The 18306-nt window shown below is 41.2% G+C and overlaps 1 protein-coding gene across 2 annotated transcripts in view; it reads right to left on the bottom strand.

Annotated features, from left to right (window-relative positions):
* MDFIC (MyoD family inhibitor domain containing) overlaps positions 1–18306 on the bottom strand; it is an 89562-nt gene that overhangs the window by 52883 nt on the left and 18373 nt on the right. For both annotated transcript variants that reach the window (XM_080818363.1, XM_080818364.1), the window contains exon 3: positions 17604–17726. In XM_080818363.1, the coding sequence (XP_080674489.1) occupies positions 17604–17726 (123 nt within the window). The remainder of the gene's footprint in view (positions 1–17603; positions 17727–18306) is intronic.

Here is an 18306-nt window from a genome sequence, read left to right as displayed (position 1 = left end):
CCCCCTGGCCAGGAGACCCCTCACTCCTGTGCCAGGCGCTCAGATCTGGAGCCTCCCTGGTTTAAATTCTTCAGAGCATCCCTCTCTTGTGTCTTGTGAAGGTCAGAGTGGGAATGATATGGTTACTCAGATTCAAGGGGTGGAAGAGACCAGATAGTCTAAGTCATCTGTAAAACTTCTGAGCGGCACACTTGTGCATTCCCAATTTCACCCCCGATTCCAAGAGCTTTTGTGCCTCCGATCTTGAATCTTTTCAGGGTAGTGCCATATCGTGTCATGCTAACACTCAGGCTTTGGCTAGCCCACACTACAAAGCCAGTTCTAATTTCTCCACCTACTTTCTGTCTTTCAGAAAATGTTTACCATCTCCGATCTCTCATTTCCTTGTCTGTTTTTGCTTTCCTTAAATTTATGTCTTTGTTAAAATTATCATTAATTTGCTATTATTTCAGTGGGATTTCCAAAGAGAACGGAATATATATGTTCAATCTGCCACGTTGAAGCAAATAGTTTTAAAAACCATCAGACACACAAAAAAAATCTCAAGAAAATGTGGCAAAATGTTAACACCTGTTAAGTCTGAGCTCGGTTGGTACATGGGTGTTTTCAATATTCTTTTTTAACTCTCATTTTTAAAGGAGCTAATTAAATGCTAAGAAAAATCAGAATTCTATTTATTAAGCACCTAAGGCCACAAACCAGTGAATTGCTACTGATTGGTAACTTAGGTAGAAGCATCATTTTATCCTGATAACACTAATACAGTGGGATATTACCAGGAATCAAGGGCAAAACAGTATCACCTTTTTCTTAAAAAATAATCTTTTGTTTTGACTGAGATATTTCACTACATTTAAAACTGAAAATGCATTTTAAGGTAAAGAGGGGCATCTTCAGTGCAGTGGCTCATGTCCTTACATTTTTGTAGGCAACTCTGATGATGTGTTTTAGGTTGTATTTATTTTAGGATCATAAAAAGAGGCCATGCTGCGTGCACCTGACTCTCCCCAGCTAACTCCTGGATAACCAAGGCGAGAACCCAGAGAATCACACTCTACTTTCTTTCCTGGTTCTTTGCTTAGTATCTCTGGATCCGCCCGAAAATGGGACTAAGGAAGAGGCTCCATTCTTTCCAAAGAATAACTCAGAATGGTTCAGCACTTCTTCCTCTAACCCAGGTACTAGTTATTCTTATCATAATGTATAACAAATTCCACATAGAAACTTAAGATTTAATGAAGTATTTCCACCTAGGTTTTCCCACTTGCCTCCTCACTGACCTCATGAGGTACTGAGGGAAGACGGTACTTCCCCCGCCATCCATCTTCTGAAGATGCAGAACATGAAGTGACCTGGCATAACGCCACAAAGCCAATGAGTTTCAGGCAGGATTAGAATCCGAATCCTAGGACCCAACAGCTTACCTTCTTGACCTACACCTGGTCTCTCTCTAAGCACGGGGGTTGCGTGCTGGCCCCTTCACAATGTCTGACCAGGAGCCTCCCTCCTGCCAAACACAGAGCTAGCCGACAAGTCAAGCTTTGGGCCATTATTTCATTTTCACTTTTGCTCCAAATACGTTGTCTATTTGGAATATGGAAGTCAACAATTGGCTTGCCACATGTGTACCTTTCCCTACCTGAAAAACGCACCATGCTATGGTTGTATCTGTCGTCGGTGACACCTCCAGTTCTTCCCAAGTCTTCATACTTATCATTAACAGCAAGAGAGATCCCAGCACTGAGTCTGCAAGGCGGGCTAGAGTGGGTTCCATCAGGCCCGACTGACTGGCAACTCTCTAGCTGAAGCAGCCTGCATGCAGACTTGCGAAAAAGAATTAAGTTATCTGAATAATGAAACTTCTTTATGACATTTTTCCAAGGGGCTGAGTACTGATACTGTGTGCCGAAAACAAACAACAAAAAAGCAGGGATCGGTTAAATGTGGAGATAGACATAATAATGAGTCTCTCTCCCAAACAGACCATCCGCAAACATTTTCCCATTTGTATTAACCCGCAGAGAAGTGAAAACAACACTGGCCCTGCAATTATAAGAGAAGCGACTGAAACCATCCCCGAAATGATTTCACGTCATCCTTACCTCCCAGAAATGCTATTCTAGGACCATAAACAGCCATCTTTTCAATTCATTGTAATTTAGTGTTTCACACACTAAAATGGACACTAAAATCTGTCATTATTACTGACCAAACTATAATCGCACCTACTCGGGCTGCCAGAGCCCTAGATTCTGACTCTGTGGGCTTAGTTATCCCATTTTAGTTTTTTGTCAAAGAAGTAGTGGTTGGGCTTTTGTTTGTTTGTTTTTAGTTAAAAAAAAAAAAAGAAAGAAAGAAAAAGAAAAAAGAAAATTAAATGCAGAAAATGAACACTCCCTCACATTCGTGCTTTTCGCACATTAAGTATGCACTCGGTGAACTGTTCCACTTAAATATTTTTACTTTAACACCGTAGATGTCATCAGAAAAACAAACTAAAGATTTCTCCCCAGTGAGCGTTCTAACAAACCCCTCATTTTCTTTAGCCTCAGTGGAGACGAGGAATCACTCATGAACGCGATGTTTCTCAAAAGAAGCAAACCCGAGAAAGGTGATGAGCAAGGGGATGAATCCTTGCCTAAGTAATGGGCCCTGTTTCTCAGGAAGAAAACTTTTGGACATATTTAAGATAAGGACATTATCTGTACTGAAATCAGAGTACACACTTTGAAGAGTTGTGCAAAAGATACAATGTTTTGTGTCTCTCAAGATGGTGAACCGTGCTTGTGGAGGGCCTTACACTACCTACACTGGACATTCTGGAGCCTCATTAATTAGTTTCCATGGTAAAACCAAAACCTTTGAAGGGACCCCCCCAAGGTGAGAATGAGGGGGCAGGACTGCCCAGGAACAGTTCTGGTTGGAGTATTTACTCCTTGTAGCAAAACAGCTCCTTCCGCAGAGTCAGTTTCTGCACTTTTACTTAATAAAAACCATTTATTCCAAACTCCCTCCCTCTCTTTTTTCCCTCAGAATGTATTTATTCCACAATTCCAAGTCTTCTTACTCTGTGGGTGCTGAATTTTCTGGGGTAGGTCCATTATTCGGAATTTTGCAAAAGGGTAACTCCTAATAACGAAATGACCAAGCTCCTGTAAATGCTGAAATATTGTGATACTGATTATTCTTACACAAGCAAACGATTATGACTGGTTTACCGGTGACAAACAATGGTGCCAAAGTTGCACGGAACTAATGTGTTCCCAGCAAGTCTATAAATATTTGCTATTATTCTTCTTTTAGTAACTAGTTCCAAATGAGCAAACTATGAACTTCTAGACAGTAAGAATGGTGTAAAACTGCCCCTAATAAATCTTCTCCGTCTTATGCTATATTTCCATACCATTGAAAGAAATAGCTGATATTGCACAAAGTTTTGAAATACACTGTTCTCCAAAGTATATGCTTCATCAGCAATTTATTTTAACATCCACATCTCCCTCTCTAAAGGAACTGAAACTAATTATGTATTGTCCCAAATGCCCAGATACCACTAATATCATATGAATTCATATATTATTCAAAAAGCTGATCTTTTTTTACTTATTAATATGACGCTTAGGTAAACTGTATCTCTATTATAAGGGACTTTGCTTTACTCCGAGAACAAACTCTGGCTATAATAGTTAAGGAGATATTCTTTCTACTCTATCTACAAACACTTGATTGGGAGGCTGCTCATTGCAGAGATTTTTAACTGAAAGCGATAGCTTATTCCCATTCGGGACAGAGTGTCAAGAGAAGATGAAAGCAGGCATTTGTAATTCCTCAGAAAAACAGGCAAAAGTGTTTTCGACCTTAAGAAATCCAACTCTTAAATAACATAAACCTTGATCTTGGGTTAATACATCAAGATTCCAAAGATAATCAAATAATCCCTTACGGCGGCATCAAGTTTTCGATCATAAAGTCCTTTCAATGCGCTACCCACCCCATCATGCCACTTCATGAGGCCACAGTGAAGCTTAAAGTGCTGCATAGTGAAACTAAAAGCACAAAACACTTTCTCAACGATGTAAACATCTCTCCAGAAAACTACTTCCCAGAAGGACTAAGGGCAAAAACAAGAGGCCAGGATCTAGGTTCTCCCAAACAGGCAGCCCTACAGTCCCTACGGGTCATCAATCATCAATCGCAATTGTAAGAAATCACCCCCCCCCTCCAAAAAAAAGAAAAAGTTTTTAAATATTCAAAAAACTGTTTAACATGCAAGCTTTTTTTTTTTTTTGTTCTAGGGCAATATATTCAATTGAAAATCTTACCAGTTCTAAGTCTGAGCCATACTTCAAAATTAACGGCAAAGGGGGCACCTGGGCTCCTTAGTGGGTTAAGCCTCTACCTTCCGCTCGGGTCATGATCTCAGTGTCCTGGGATCGAGCCCTACATCGGGCTCTCTGCTCAGCACGGAGCCTGCTTCCCCCTCTCTCTCTGCCTGCTATCCTGCCTACTTGTGATCTCTCTCTCTCTCTGTCAAATAAATAAATAAAATCTTAAAAAAAAAAATTAACGGCAAAGCTCTCAGAAATTAAGGTTGTCTGGGACCTACTCACATCGGATTCTAGGTTCTTTAGTATAGAGTGGGGCCTGGGCATCAGTATGTTTTTAAGCCCATGTGAAGAGCTGAGAACCTTTGCTTTGAACAAAGGGATAGGACTATAGCATCATATTCCTGCCTCTGTAACTTTGGCTTCAGTTATTCTCATTTCTTCTTGGTGCAGAAGGAAATGAGTGAACAGCAGATGTCAAGATTCTCTGCCCATCTCTTGGAATCAGAACAGGCAAGTTCTCATGGAGGCAATGAGGAAATAGTTCTCAAAATTAAACAAGCCTTTTTACTAAGATGTCAAGTATACCGTTAGCCCGGAACTGTCTTGAATTCATCACAACAAAGATAAAATTCCAAAGGAATATAGTACATTAAAATTTTCCTAACTTTTTTATGTTCCAACACAAAGGCAGGATATAGTCACATCATGACTAGTGACAGAATGGCAATAACTGCCAAGTAGGAAAAAGGATTAGAATTTTCAGCTTGGGATAAACTTATAATTTGGGAAAACTATCACCTCCCCTGTGACTTGAATATAATCTCTAGGGGACCATGAACAGCATAATGTCTCAACCCTTTCCCTACTCCATCCCCCATGTGAGACTCAAGGCTAGATAATCAGGAGATGAGCTGTGTGGCCTTAGGTACACTGCTTGACTTTTCTGAGCCCGGCCTCATCTAGAGACAATAATACTTATTATTCCACCTGTCTGATACAAAGTTGCTGATAGGCCAAGTGAGATCATCAATATGAAAAATTTCATTAACTGTAAAAAGCTCTAAGTAATAACATTGTTAATATTACTAATAAAAAGCATCCTTTGATATGCATGAACTGTAGACTGAGAAAATTAGCTCCTTAAGAGAGGCAAAGATAGTCAATCCACATTTTAAGACAAATTACTACAGCTTAACCAATTCAAAGCTGTCAGTCTCCTACAGAGAAGCTAAATGTAGTCAAAAGGTACAGATTTTCATTTATGCAACAATTAACATGACAGTATTGGGAGCAAACTCTGTGCATGGCCCTAGGCTAGATGCTGGGAGGGCTACAAAGCTGAAAGAGCCGCCAATTCTGCCTTTAAGGAGCTTCAGTTCAGTGACAAGGAAGAGGGCCATCCACACGGCAGGACAATTTCAAAATTAACAAGTCCTTTAGGAGAGATGAAGACGAACCCAGTCTTCGAGTCCAGAAGAGGGAGAGATCACAGCAGGCCTTGCTTGTGCAGCTGGAGATGCATAGAGACAGGTAACCTGACTGAAGCAGAGGAGGAGGAAAGGGTTGCACATGTAGAGGGAAGAACAAGGAATCTATTTTGGCTACAGTAAAACTACATGAAAGGAAGTCGTGGAGGAAAAAGCTGAATTTCTCTTATTCCCACAGTTGTCCAAAACAGCTTCGGGAAAGTCCACAGTCGCCCTGCACCGGGACTCATTGCTAGGACTGCAACGGAAATCCAGCAGATTGTAGCCACGGCGTAGCAGAACTGGGTTACAAATTGTGACAACAACTGAAAGGAAAGGGTGCTTGGAGAAACAGGGAGGAGACAGAATTCTCTCTTGGGAACTGACAATTAAGTCTGGAGCTCAGGGAGTTTGGCGGGAGGGGGGATGGGGACACGATGACCTAGAGTGGGAAAGCTCAGAGACAGAAAGGAACTCAGGGCATCTGGAGGACAGAAAGAAAGCCAGGATAGCTCGGGAGGCAGAGGGAGGAATTTCCAGCAGGAAACCTGTCTTGTCAAACACTAGAAGAGGACTGAGAGGAGGCCGCTGGGCAAACTGCCCTATCAGTATTAAGAGATCATTTTAGATCTAGGACATCTATCAAGGTACACAAAGTACCAGCCATGTAGACCAGAAGTGGGTTTGAATACCAGGAGCTCGTCCTAAAATACAGCCTAAAATGTCTCAGTGATAGAGACAGATACATTAGAATATAAGACAGAAAATTGTGTCACAAAATCAAAAGGCAAGAATGGACCAAAAGCAAAAATCAACTAGAAATTAAAGTATAGCTGAGAAGCAGAGAGGTCTCAACTGAGATCAGAAAATGTGTAGTCATCCTAAAGCTAATCGCATTGCCTAGAACATCTTTTTTTTTTTCCTTAAATTTATTTATTTGACAGACAGAGATCACAAGTAGGCAGAGAGGCAGGCAGAGAGAGGAGGAAGCAGGCTCCCCACCAAGCAGAGAGCCCTATGCGGAACTCGATCCCAGGACCCTGGGATCATGACCTGAGCTGAAGGCAGAGGCTTCAACCCACTGAGCCAGCCAGGCAGCCCACCTAGAACATCTTTTATCTAGGAGTCCCCAGGCCTTGCAATCTGAACGGAGAAGACGGACCGTGTTGGCTGTTCTCTTGTTATCATGGCCAACTGTACACAAGGTCAAAGAATTGAGGGAGATAATGAAAGATCATTTGCAGGTGTCAGCAAGCCATGAAAACAAAACAAAACAAAACAAAAAGACATGTGAAGTTGAGATGAGATTCAAGGCGGGGAAAAGAACACAGTTAACACATTAGGCATAATTAAAGTAAAGAACAGGCAGAAATGAGAACATGAGTTTCTGATTTCAAGATCTTAGAAAAGAGACCTTGGTGGCAACAAGGTCCAAAGTGTGTCCATGTTTGTAAGGTGGCTCCAGTGAAACAGATCTGAGGTTCTTTGAGTGAAAGTAGTCAAGCATCAGTGTGATTTCAAAGAAAGGAAAAGCAGCTCTACAGTTCAAGAAAATTAAAAGCAGCCTTGACTCAGAGGACAAATTGGATACTAGTGGGGATCGAAGAGGTCATGCTGGAAGGTGGAGCCGGATGCAAGGGCAGGCACAGCACCATCACACCCAACACCGCTCCACACGGGGACTCACTGAAGACTCTGCCATTTGACAATGAGCGTGGGCGACCGCCAACACCCCTTCACACCGACCTTCCAGGCCTCGGAGGGCCAGTGAGGCTCAAAGCTAATGTCTACATCAACTGAAATTTTTTGAGCCTGATGTGAATCAATCCAAACAAACTTGGACTTTATAGAAGAAGTCAGTTTATTCAATCTTCTATAAAAAAAGACCTCCTGATATATATTTAAAGTATGTTCTAAATATTATACACATATATTTCACTGGGATATAATCTTTAAGAAGTTAAAAAGGCAAATGAGATATATCTACCTGGAAAACACTGAAGGGCATTGGCTCTGTTGCTTTTAACACTGTAAAGCCAGATCAAAAACCACCTACCTGAAACTGGCTAAAATGAAAAATATTAAAAACCTAAATATGTAAGAACATGGGTTTAATTTTATATTTCCGGTGGTACATATTCATATTCAGAGTTATCTGACAAGACGTTTAAAAATCTACTGGAGGGGCGTCTGGGTGGCTCAGTGGGTTGAGTGGCCCAACTCTTGATTTTTGGCTCAGGTCATGATCTCAGGGTTGTGAGACTGAGCCCCCATCCCCAACTTCTGCTAGGGCTCCGTGCTCAGCGGGGAGTCTGCTTGAGATTCTCTCTGTCCCTCTCCCTCTGCCTCCACCCCTGCTCACACGCTCTCTGGTCAATAAATAAATCTCTTTCAAAAATTTCCTGGATATGAGAGGGGTGCAGTAAGAACCTAACTCACAAGAAAGAGTAGGAAAATGCTAACTGCCACAATCACACCATTCTTTGTTTTGTCTTCACCGCTGCTGCCTAGATTTCACTCACCTTTGTAACTATGACAGCACCTTGGCAATGCTCAACAAACATGGAGAAGGGACCCTGCAAAGATGGGCCTCTACATGGATGGTACAGTATGGTTTGTTTTGGTTGTTTTTTTTTTTTTTTTTTTCATTAAGACAAGGAACGATGGGCAACATTCAAAGATGACATGTATGGTCTCATTAGACCACACTGGCATGAGGGCACCTGCCTGGTTCAGTCGGTTAAGCCTGTGGCTCCTGGTTTCAGCTCAGGCAATGACCCCAAGGTTGTGAGATCGGGCCCCACGTCAGCTCTGCCCTCAGTGCAGATTCTGCTTCAGATTCTCTCCCCTTCCTCTCCTTCCCCCTCTGCTCCTCCCCATGGTTTGTGTTTGCTCTCTAAAACGAAACAAATAAAATCTTAAAGATCACGCTGCATGAATCAATTATTTATGACAATTTGAGATGGTAGGAATCTTTTTTTTTTTTCTTAAATTTCCCAGTCCAAATTCTCAAGAACCATGGCAAATGTATTTAATGAGATTATGTTCCAATGCAGAACAAATCACTCCACCCACTCTCTTCTCTAGCTCACTTAATGCAATTTTACCCTCTAATACCAGCATCGGAGGGTTTTAAAAATTTCCCTGACTTCTGGGTGTCTTACTATGGAACCCAAAGACTTAGGAAGACTCCAGCTTCTGATGGAAAACCGTGAAGCAGGATTTTCCGTCAGTCCTGATAGACTCAGTGAAGGAAACACGGGACAAGTCACCGTATTGACTCCCAAGTGTGCTAGGATGGAGGGGAATGGAGCTCCTGGAAGGAGTGGAGAGGGATTTCCAATGTCCCTTCTCGTTCTCATACACCTCATCCTCTACCAAGCCATGGATAAAACTAAAGCTGGAAGCAGGTCTCAGTCCTTCTGTGCCTGGATAAAACCTAGCAACCACTGTCTTCAAGAATCTGTTACATAGCAACTGTCCCACATACCTGTACAAGCTACTCATACTTGTGACAAAGGCAGGATCTGCCCAGCCCAAAAAAACTTCCTCATTCTAGAATTTCAGAGCCTTACTGAAAAAAAAATTCTAAAATGGGTGTACAGTATTCATTTTTGCTTACCAGAACTGAATTCCCACTCCCTTGATGCCTCCAGCCAGGCCTGGCTTTGTAGGCATGAGACGTGTGTGTGCAATGGCACAGAACCCCACGCTCGGAAGAACCCTGAGTGGGGTCAATGCTCTACCGCTGCCGTCTTGAAATTCACACTTTTTGAATAAGGGGACCGGAATTCTCATTTTGTGCTCCAGTCCACACATACCCCACCCACCAATTTATTTAGCTGGTCCTGTCTCCTGCAGAACCTGAAGGAATCTGATCTCCTGGCTTATCTGTTACTTGAAACAGTTCCTACAGGGTACTGGGCTCTAATGTAACTTTGGGAAGCTGGACCCTTACCCTGGCATTGTTAGCTATGTAGGAGAATTTTCTTTTTAAAATAATCCCAATCTCGTATGTTACTGGACTAGATGGAGAAGACCTTTCTAAATCTTACAATGAGGCAAACCAGCAGCTCCAAACAATGTGCACTGTTTTTCATTCATTAAGTCCTCAGCTTAGAGAATAGCAAACGACTCTTCCATTCCTCCACAACAGGTAACTAATCTTAGGGCAAAGCAGAAGGAACCAAAGATAACCAACTTGATGGCTTCTCCTCAATTAAGTTTCCATGAGGAATTCAAAAGATTGAGAGTCAAACATAGATAAGCCCCAGCTTTGCCTTTTAATGGCCATAAAGATGGGAACAAACCTCTGCATTTGTTTCCCCACCTACTGAACGGGACAATTTTTATGAAGCCTCCAAAATTTCTTCCAAATCTAACAATCTGCGTTTGGGAGAAACTATTTCAGTCAGCCATCCTTGTAACCGCACCTTGTACCCTGTCCTCACCAGGGACCATTCCACTTCAAAATTTAAAATTTAAATTTAAAATTCTTACTTTCCGTTTTCGTAATTCATCTTCTCTTTTCACTTTCCCTGTTCACTTACTCCATTGATACCTGTTCTGTTTCTCCAGGAATAGAAACCTTTATGGATTGTCAGCCTCTCTGGCTATTTTTCTTATTTGTTAGACCCTTCTTGTTTTTACTTCCTTCTCAACCCATCAGACAGCCACAGCCCAGCATTCCAAACCCTCTTTGGAAAATGTCCTTAAAACCTCTGCCATGCCGTCCTTTGGAAACAACTATCATTTGTCCAAACTAAAACCCTTGGCCTCATTCCCAGCACCTGCTTTTCTCTTACCCACTGTACGCCATAGAAAGCTGGATCCCACCTGCCATGACCCTAACCAAGACGTAGCTTTCTCAGCTGGATTAATACAACAGTCTCCCAGTTGGTCTCCTGATACTTTCAGTCTCCCATTCTTATTTATATTCCAACTACCGCAACAGTAATCATCCTAAAATATAGGCAAATAAAAACATAAACCTATCCAAGTCGGTACTCCCTTCGATACCTTCCATCTTCCCTTAACCCTCTGTTAGCAGTTTCTTTGCCTCTCACCTCTCTCTACTTCTAGTCGAACATTTTATATCTCAGCTTATATAGAACTTCTGTAACTCTCCTCAAGCTGACCTATTACCTCTAGACCTGTAAGTATGCTGTTTTTCTTTTTTTTTTTTTTTTTTTGGCTTACTATGGCACCATCCACTCCCATGCTCTGCCTGAGTTGGCTAACTCCTTTAGGTTTTCCTGTAGACATCAGTCCCTCTGGAACACCCTCTCTGACCTCTCCCCAACGTGAGACTTCGTGCTTCTCAAATGTGGAAATAGAGCAGCCTGCCCTTTCCCATCATAGCACTCATAATACACATTTCAAGACCATAAACTCTGAACACACAGACCACACCTGCACTGTTCCTCACTGTATCACCAACATAACACAGAGTCAGCCCAGTGTAACACTCCATCTTAATGTAGCCGATTTCTTATTCAGCTTTAGAAGTTATATTTTGACTGCTAATCCTGAAAGTTATGTATGAATAACATACTCCACAAAAAATAATTTATGTGTAAATTCACATAGTGTTCAGCTCCAGGAAGTTGGGAGGTTTGAGAACTAAAATTATCTAGACCACAGCATTTATGGTCTTGATCTTTACATGTTAGTTACTCCTTCAGTGGTTAGCATTTTCAGGTTGTCTCTGAGGTAGTTCCCAGGCCTCAGCACCTCCCTGAGGCTCAAAGAAAGTCCCAAATGGGAAAGGAATAAATCTGATTCCCTCACTGGACCCTACCCACCACTCACACTTCAATACTATCTCATCTCCCCCCAGTAAAGACCAGAAGATTTTAAGGATATCAGAAACAGACTGAATCTTTGACAAAAGGGCAGCAGGAGATAGACTGGAAATGAAACCAGTCATTGTAGAGGGTAGGGGTGAAGGGTGAAGTAATAAATGAGACTATTCATAGGAATAGTTAAGAACAACAGCAGCAACAACATCACTGCACTTTACAGAACACAAAACATTTAAAAAAGTAATTTGGAAAGGCAGAGGAAGAGAGGAAAAGGAAGAAGAAAGGAGGCCGAGAAGGAGGGAGAGTGGGAGGTTGGGCATAAACAAGGGAAGGAGGGATGAAGGAAGGAAGGAAAGAAACTAAATCAGACTCTTTTCTTATTGGCTAGACAAGAAGAGTAAGAAACGGGGAACCAAAAAAGGTCCTACATAAAGTGCCATTTCTACCCACCCCCATGGACAATGAATGTTACTGAGATCATGGCCATAGTTCACTGAGAACTCTTCAGAAGAACTTATCAGCAAAAAGCAGTCAAACCTATGACTTGACTGCTTTAATACCCTTAGAGTCATCTGTAGATATCTGGAACTTGACATGAATGAATCATGTATAGCTTGGGAGTAAGAGGGAGTTAGAAGGAATAAAAGGAAGAATGTATTGATTTAGCATGTTCATGAGAGGACCTTAAAGTCGGAAATAGTACAAGCAAGATGGGTAAAGGATCTCATTAATTCTATGTGCTTCCTACGCATTTATTAAGCATATAGCATCCAATGTGCTGGCTAACATTGTGACATAAATATCCACAATCTTGGGAAGACATGGTCTACGTACCCAGCATATCTGCAAACATAACCCATTGGAATCATGGATCAAAAAAAAGCAAAAGCAAAACCAAAACCAAAACTTCGTAACTGATACCTGTACCCAAGGATAATAATAATGAAAACCAATAAATGCATTCAATGTTTACACATACAGCTCTGTGCTAACTAAGCATACAAAATACGTTTTCTCATATAATCCTTAAAATAGGGATGCTTGCGTGGGTCAGTCAGTTAAGCAGCTGCCTTCGGCTCAGGTCATAATCCTGGGATCCTGGGATCGAGCCCTACATCTGGCTCCCTGTTGATGAGGGAGCCAGCTTCTTCTCCCTCTCCCTCTGCTACTCCTCCTGCTTGTGCTCTCTGTCAAATAAATAAACAAAATCTTTAAAATAAATAATCCTTAAAATAACACAATAAGGTATACAGAATTAGCCTTCATTTTAAAAATGAGAAATTTGATCACAGAGTTTAAGTAACATGTCCAACACCAGCAATAATGATGTCAGTATCCGAACCTGGCAGTCAGCTTCCAAGACTCTGAGCCTAGGATGCCCAACGCAGAAACAATGGGCAATGGTTCTCCCTAGCAACTGGACCAAAACCCAGATAAGCTTGGAATGATGCACCCTAAGGAAGAAGTATGTCAATAAACTTGAGTTCTATTCTAGAATGCAGCCTAATCATGGTCATTGGCCAATGAGATAAATACAGGTAACCATCAAAAAGAGCTTCTGATTGTCCACTCAACCCTGAAACCAAATCATGAGTTGGATTTTGGAATAACTGGTGGTTAATGATTCTTCTCTACAGCAATAACCAAAGCATCTCAACTGTAGCCACATTACCATTTGGTCAGCATATTTTTTTAAAAAAAGAGAATTTTTCTGAGAGACAAATGAAGGAAAAGATACTGAGCCAGATGAAGTCACAAAGGCTTACTCCCAATATGGGATCCCAGAATGAATGAGCAGGCACTATTAAGAGAGAATTCCACATCACCTAAGAAACATAACACAAAACTACATTTGTCCCCTTCCCCCACAGTCTTATTGGATGATACTTATTTCAGGGGCTTGTTTATGTCCTCTTTCATATAAAGTGAATTCTAAAGGAATAATAGTAATAATATTAACTATAATGTGCATTCAAACATGAGAACTGCTGAAGAAATTTAATCTAAATCTCTCACGCTCTTCCCTTATCATCAAGAAAGAAATGTTCTCAGTATGTAAACAGCACGCCTGAGTCTCGGCCTTTTTCAGCATTTGACATAAAGAAGGCATTCCCTCAAGTGATCAAGTAATATTCACTAAAGAGTGATCAGAGGTAAGTTGGCAAAGTCTTGGAAGAGAAGGAACAGAGCTCCTCAGAACCCAGCCTGGCGATGTTGAGAGGAAACTCCAAGGATGCCAAGAGGAAGGTTTCCAGCAGTAGGAAGAGCGAAGAGCAGGAAGCATTAGCTCCATGAAGAGGAGACAAGCGTGAATTAGAGAAGAGGCTTGCATTCTTCTACCAATTAAGTGCTTACTATTAGGAGAGCTAAAAACTCTTCAGAATGAATAAATGGGTTAAACAGAATGAGGATTACCATTTAAGTGGAGCATTCTAACTTTGCTTCAGATCATGGGAATTCTACAAAATCACAAAGGAGAGAATTAGCTGTACAAAATAGTTTAATTTAATGGGAAATTTATTTCAAAAGAGGAGCTAAGGAAAATTTCTGGAGTTAAGTAATGACATTTAGAATTAGGAGACGTTTATGTAAAAGCAATGTCCAAGGATAAAGTTAAGTAATAAGAATTTTCAGAAAGACCTAGAAAAATCTGCGATAGAGACCTGAGGCACTTTGGAAAGAAGAACAAAGAAAAATGTAAGCTCTCTCTCTATAGGAAATAATTAGAATAGAACTTGACCTAAATTAAAGGAAAATACTACAAATATCTGAGTATAAACACAGGATACACACACACACACACACTCTCTCTCTCTCACTCTCTCTCTCTCTCTTTCCTACCTTAGAAATCCCCCCAAAGACTAAGATCAAAATGTTACTTCTGTTCCTTTTCTAGTCTAATTAAAACATGAAATGTTGCCTATTGCCTGTTATCAGTTTATGCATATTATGGGTTAAATAGAAAAATTAATATTAATTGAGGGTGTCACTTCTCTGCCACATTTATTTTACCAATTCAGAGGAATAGTGATTATAAAAACACGGCAGAGCTCCAAATTATATACTGAATCATATACGCTAATCCGAGGGGAAAAGCCAGACTTAGTGTTCCCATAAAAAGATACTTTTATAAACTAAAATTTAAGCCTGATTCCAGAAATTATATGCCAAAACGTTTCCTCAGAATATGAACCCCCTTTTAAACTGTAAAAAGAAAATTCATAAGATGAAAAAATAAAACCTCCCAATCATAAAATTTCCTCAAAAACCTCCATTATGCTTTTAATTCTTTACTGATTTAGGTCTTTTCTTTTTTTTATTTTTAAACCAACTTGAGTAGTTGGAATTGTCTTTTTAATTTAAATTTCATAAGAAAGAGAATCACAATGCACATTCCCTGACCAGATTGTGTGTGGCCTATTTATTCGAAATGTTCGATTCCATATGGATTTCTTCTCTTTTATTTATAACTTCCAGAAAGAATTCTCTGTAATAAGTTAGCAACTCAAGGGCAACCGATTTGAAAAATCCAGGCCCTGAGAGCACTGTACCTGAGGTCTGCCACCTGCAAGGTTTTCTAGAAGGACCGGGGAAGGCCAACAAAGCTCGAACTTCTGTGTGGAGCACGAAACAAGCGTGAGCCACAAGTGGGTGGTCCACTGAGGTCAGGGTTAAAGTTCACGGAATAATTTGGAAATCATTCTCCACTTGGATCTCGTTTATAAGCCTGAGAATACACCCTTTAATTAGAATACAATTTCCAAAGCAACCACTCCCTTGACTTTCCAGAGCTCAGTTATTCTCAGGAAAGTAAAAAAAACAGCCTCATCACATTGACAGCTAACAGTCCCCTATAAATTATGCCTTAAATGTCCAACAAAGAAAGCAGCAGGCATCCGGGACAATGTAGATGTTAGCTGCCAGCCTTCGAACCACTCTCAGGAGCAGAGAGAGAAAGAGAAGTCCTATTAAACCGACTCACTCTCGTCCACTTCTTGCTTATGCAGCTGAGCCGTCCCATGGAAGCTTGGAAAAAGAGTGGGCTGTGCATTTGAAAACGTTCCCACACCCCAGCCGGCCTCATTTTTCTGATGATCCCTGCGTCCAGCCAACCTCGCACTACAGTGGGAACACTAAAATCAATTCCATGAGAGCCAGCTGCCCGCCTCTTCCACAGTGCTCAGGGAGCCACACAGGACTCCTGGAATGGGAGCCAGCCCTGGCCTGACTCACCACAGATGTTCCCCTCCTCCCCCATGCAACTTAGAGCCAGGGCCTTCTTTCCAGGGCCTATTGTTATTACAAAAGATTTTACTGGGCCCCCTCAAATGTGCTAGATGCCAAAGAGGAAAACACACACCTCCCTGACCTTGGAGTTAAGAGAGACAGGCAGTGAATTATGCAGACGACCACCTACTCTACGGGGAAGGCCAAAGAAGAAAACCCAGACAGCTCTGCGGAGGCAGTGTCAGGGAGTTGGAACAGCAGAAGCTACCACAGTGTCAAACTTTGAAGTGCTAGCCAGCCTTGAGTCGAGTCTAAAGATGACATAAATCGTTCCGTTTTGGCAAATCCAGATATCAGATTTTTCTGGAGACCCAACAAAGTTGCCTTTGCCTAGAAAATGTGTGACCAGGAAGAGGACAAAAATACAGTTTCTGAAATCTGTAATCAGAATTCAGAGACGGAGGGCGCCTGGGTGGCTCAGTGGGTTAAGCCGCTGCCTTCGGCTCGGGTCATGATCTCAGGGTCCTGGGGTCGAGTCCCGCATCGGGCTCTCTGCTCGGCAGGGAGCCTGCTTCCCTCTCTCTCTCTCTCTCTGCCTGCCTCTCTGTCTACTTGTGATCTCTCTCTGTCAAATAAATAAATAAAATCTTAAAAAAAAAAAAAAAAAAAAAAAGAATTCAGAGACGGAGGTCACCCGTAACTATTCGGAGAGTCTTGTCAGCTATGTTTCGGGCCGGGGGGTGGCTTTGCTGCCTTTGGCCTTTTTCTTCTGGATGTCCATTCGGCTGTCTGTTTCCCCAGCAGCCTTCTCAGAGGGGGCCATAAAACTAGACAGTGGCTCCCAGATGCTCCACTGTCCCTTGGTACAAGCTAAACCATCATTATCGCCAAAGAAACTATTTAATGCAATTAACATTTTTTTAAAAAATCACTGCCCACCTAACCGGTGTAGATGACAGGGCAAAGAATTTATTTTCAATCCTTTCCCTTTAATGGTATGAATTCTGTTAACTAAGATGGAGCTTCACCAAACACTATAGCAAAAATCTTTATACTTACTTGTTTACTAGAAAGAATAATTCACTCTTTGAACCTACAGAGGGGAAGTTCCAGGTCTAGAGAATGTGACGCAGAACCCGCATTCTGAACCGCGCCCCCGTGATACTGCTGTTGCCAGACATTCCCACAGTCAGATGAAAATACACCAAAGCTTTTGTACATATCCTACAGACTACGTTCAGGAAGAGGAAGAGAGTAAAAAGAAACCAAGTAGTGCTAAAAATGTTAATTGCAAAACAAAACAAAAAAAAAAAAAAAAAACAACCAACAACAAAAAAACAACAGAAAACCAGTTTGGAATCATTTGGCACAAGAACAGGGACCAGAATGGTACCAATCACCAAAGTGCTGTTTACTGTCCTTTTGCTCTGTCTTTATCTTTTTAGTTTCACAGTCCACTCAGAATTGTCCAACTTCTACTTCATCACTGCTCAAGAAGGAATTAAGTTTAACTGTATCTCTACGAGAATAAAGTCCAAAATTTACAGGTCAATTCTTCCTTCAGAAAAAATAAAAATAAAATAAAAGGATGAAAATGGACAGACAGTATTACTTATATCCTAGTTTTAGCTCTACATCTTAAAATACTCACGAATATACTTTCAGATAAACTCTGCTGATGTATAGATTTCTGGGAGAACTACAAGGAACAATTAACTGAAAGCATACTTTCATAGCCATATACCCAAATCACTCCGATTTTCTCTACAAATACTTACTTCGGATGAGTTCATCATCTGAACAGTTTTCCCAAATGGACTGGTCTTGCATCTCTCCATGTGTGAAGCAGCTCTCGGTAGCTTGAGTTACAGTTCTCTCATTATTTTCTTTATCACATTTTTCTAGATAAAACACAAGATATATTATTATTAAATGTTATATATTTTTCTCTATTTTTTTAATTTTAAGGTATGTTTTCCCCCAAATGCTTCCAAGTCTGCCATAATTTAAGCAAATGGGAGCCGGATCTCTATTCACTCTTGCATAGGTTGTTGAAGTAGTAACAGATTTATTGAGTACCTACTATGTGACCAGCATCAAAGAAACAGACATGTGTACAGCAAAAATAACCTATTAAGATTATTGTAAGTAGAGGCCCCTGGGTGGCTCAGATGGTTGAGTGTCTGCCTTCGACTTGGGTCATGATCCCAGGATCCTGGGATTGAGCCCCACACTGGGCTCCCAGCTCAGTGGGGAGTCTGCTTCTCCCTCCCCCTCTGCCTCTCCCCCTGCTCATGCTCTGTCTCTCTCAAATAAATAATCTTTTAAAAATCTTTTTAAAAAAAGATTATTGTAAGTAAGTCATCCTAACACAAGGGGTCTGCCATGACAGAGTCACATGCAAAGGTCACGTACAAGATGAAAGTGAGTCTGTACATGTAGGGGGCGGGCATGGAAGGGAAAGCACCAAAGGAGAAGAGA

The sequence above is a fragment of the Martes martes genome, assembly GCF_963455335.1.
Source record: "Martes martes genome assembly, chromosome: 11".
Lineage (NCBI taxonomy): Eukaryota > Metazoa > Chordata > Mammalia > Carnivora > Mustelidae > Martes > Martes martes.
The sequence above is the reverse complement of the archived record's forward strand: the minus strand, read 5'-3'. Positions and strand labels throughout refer to the sequence as shown.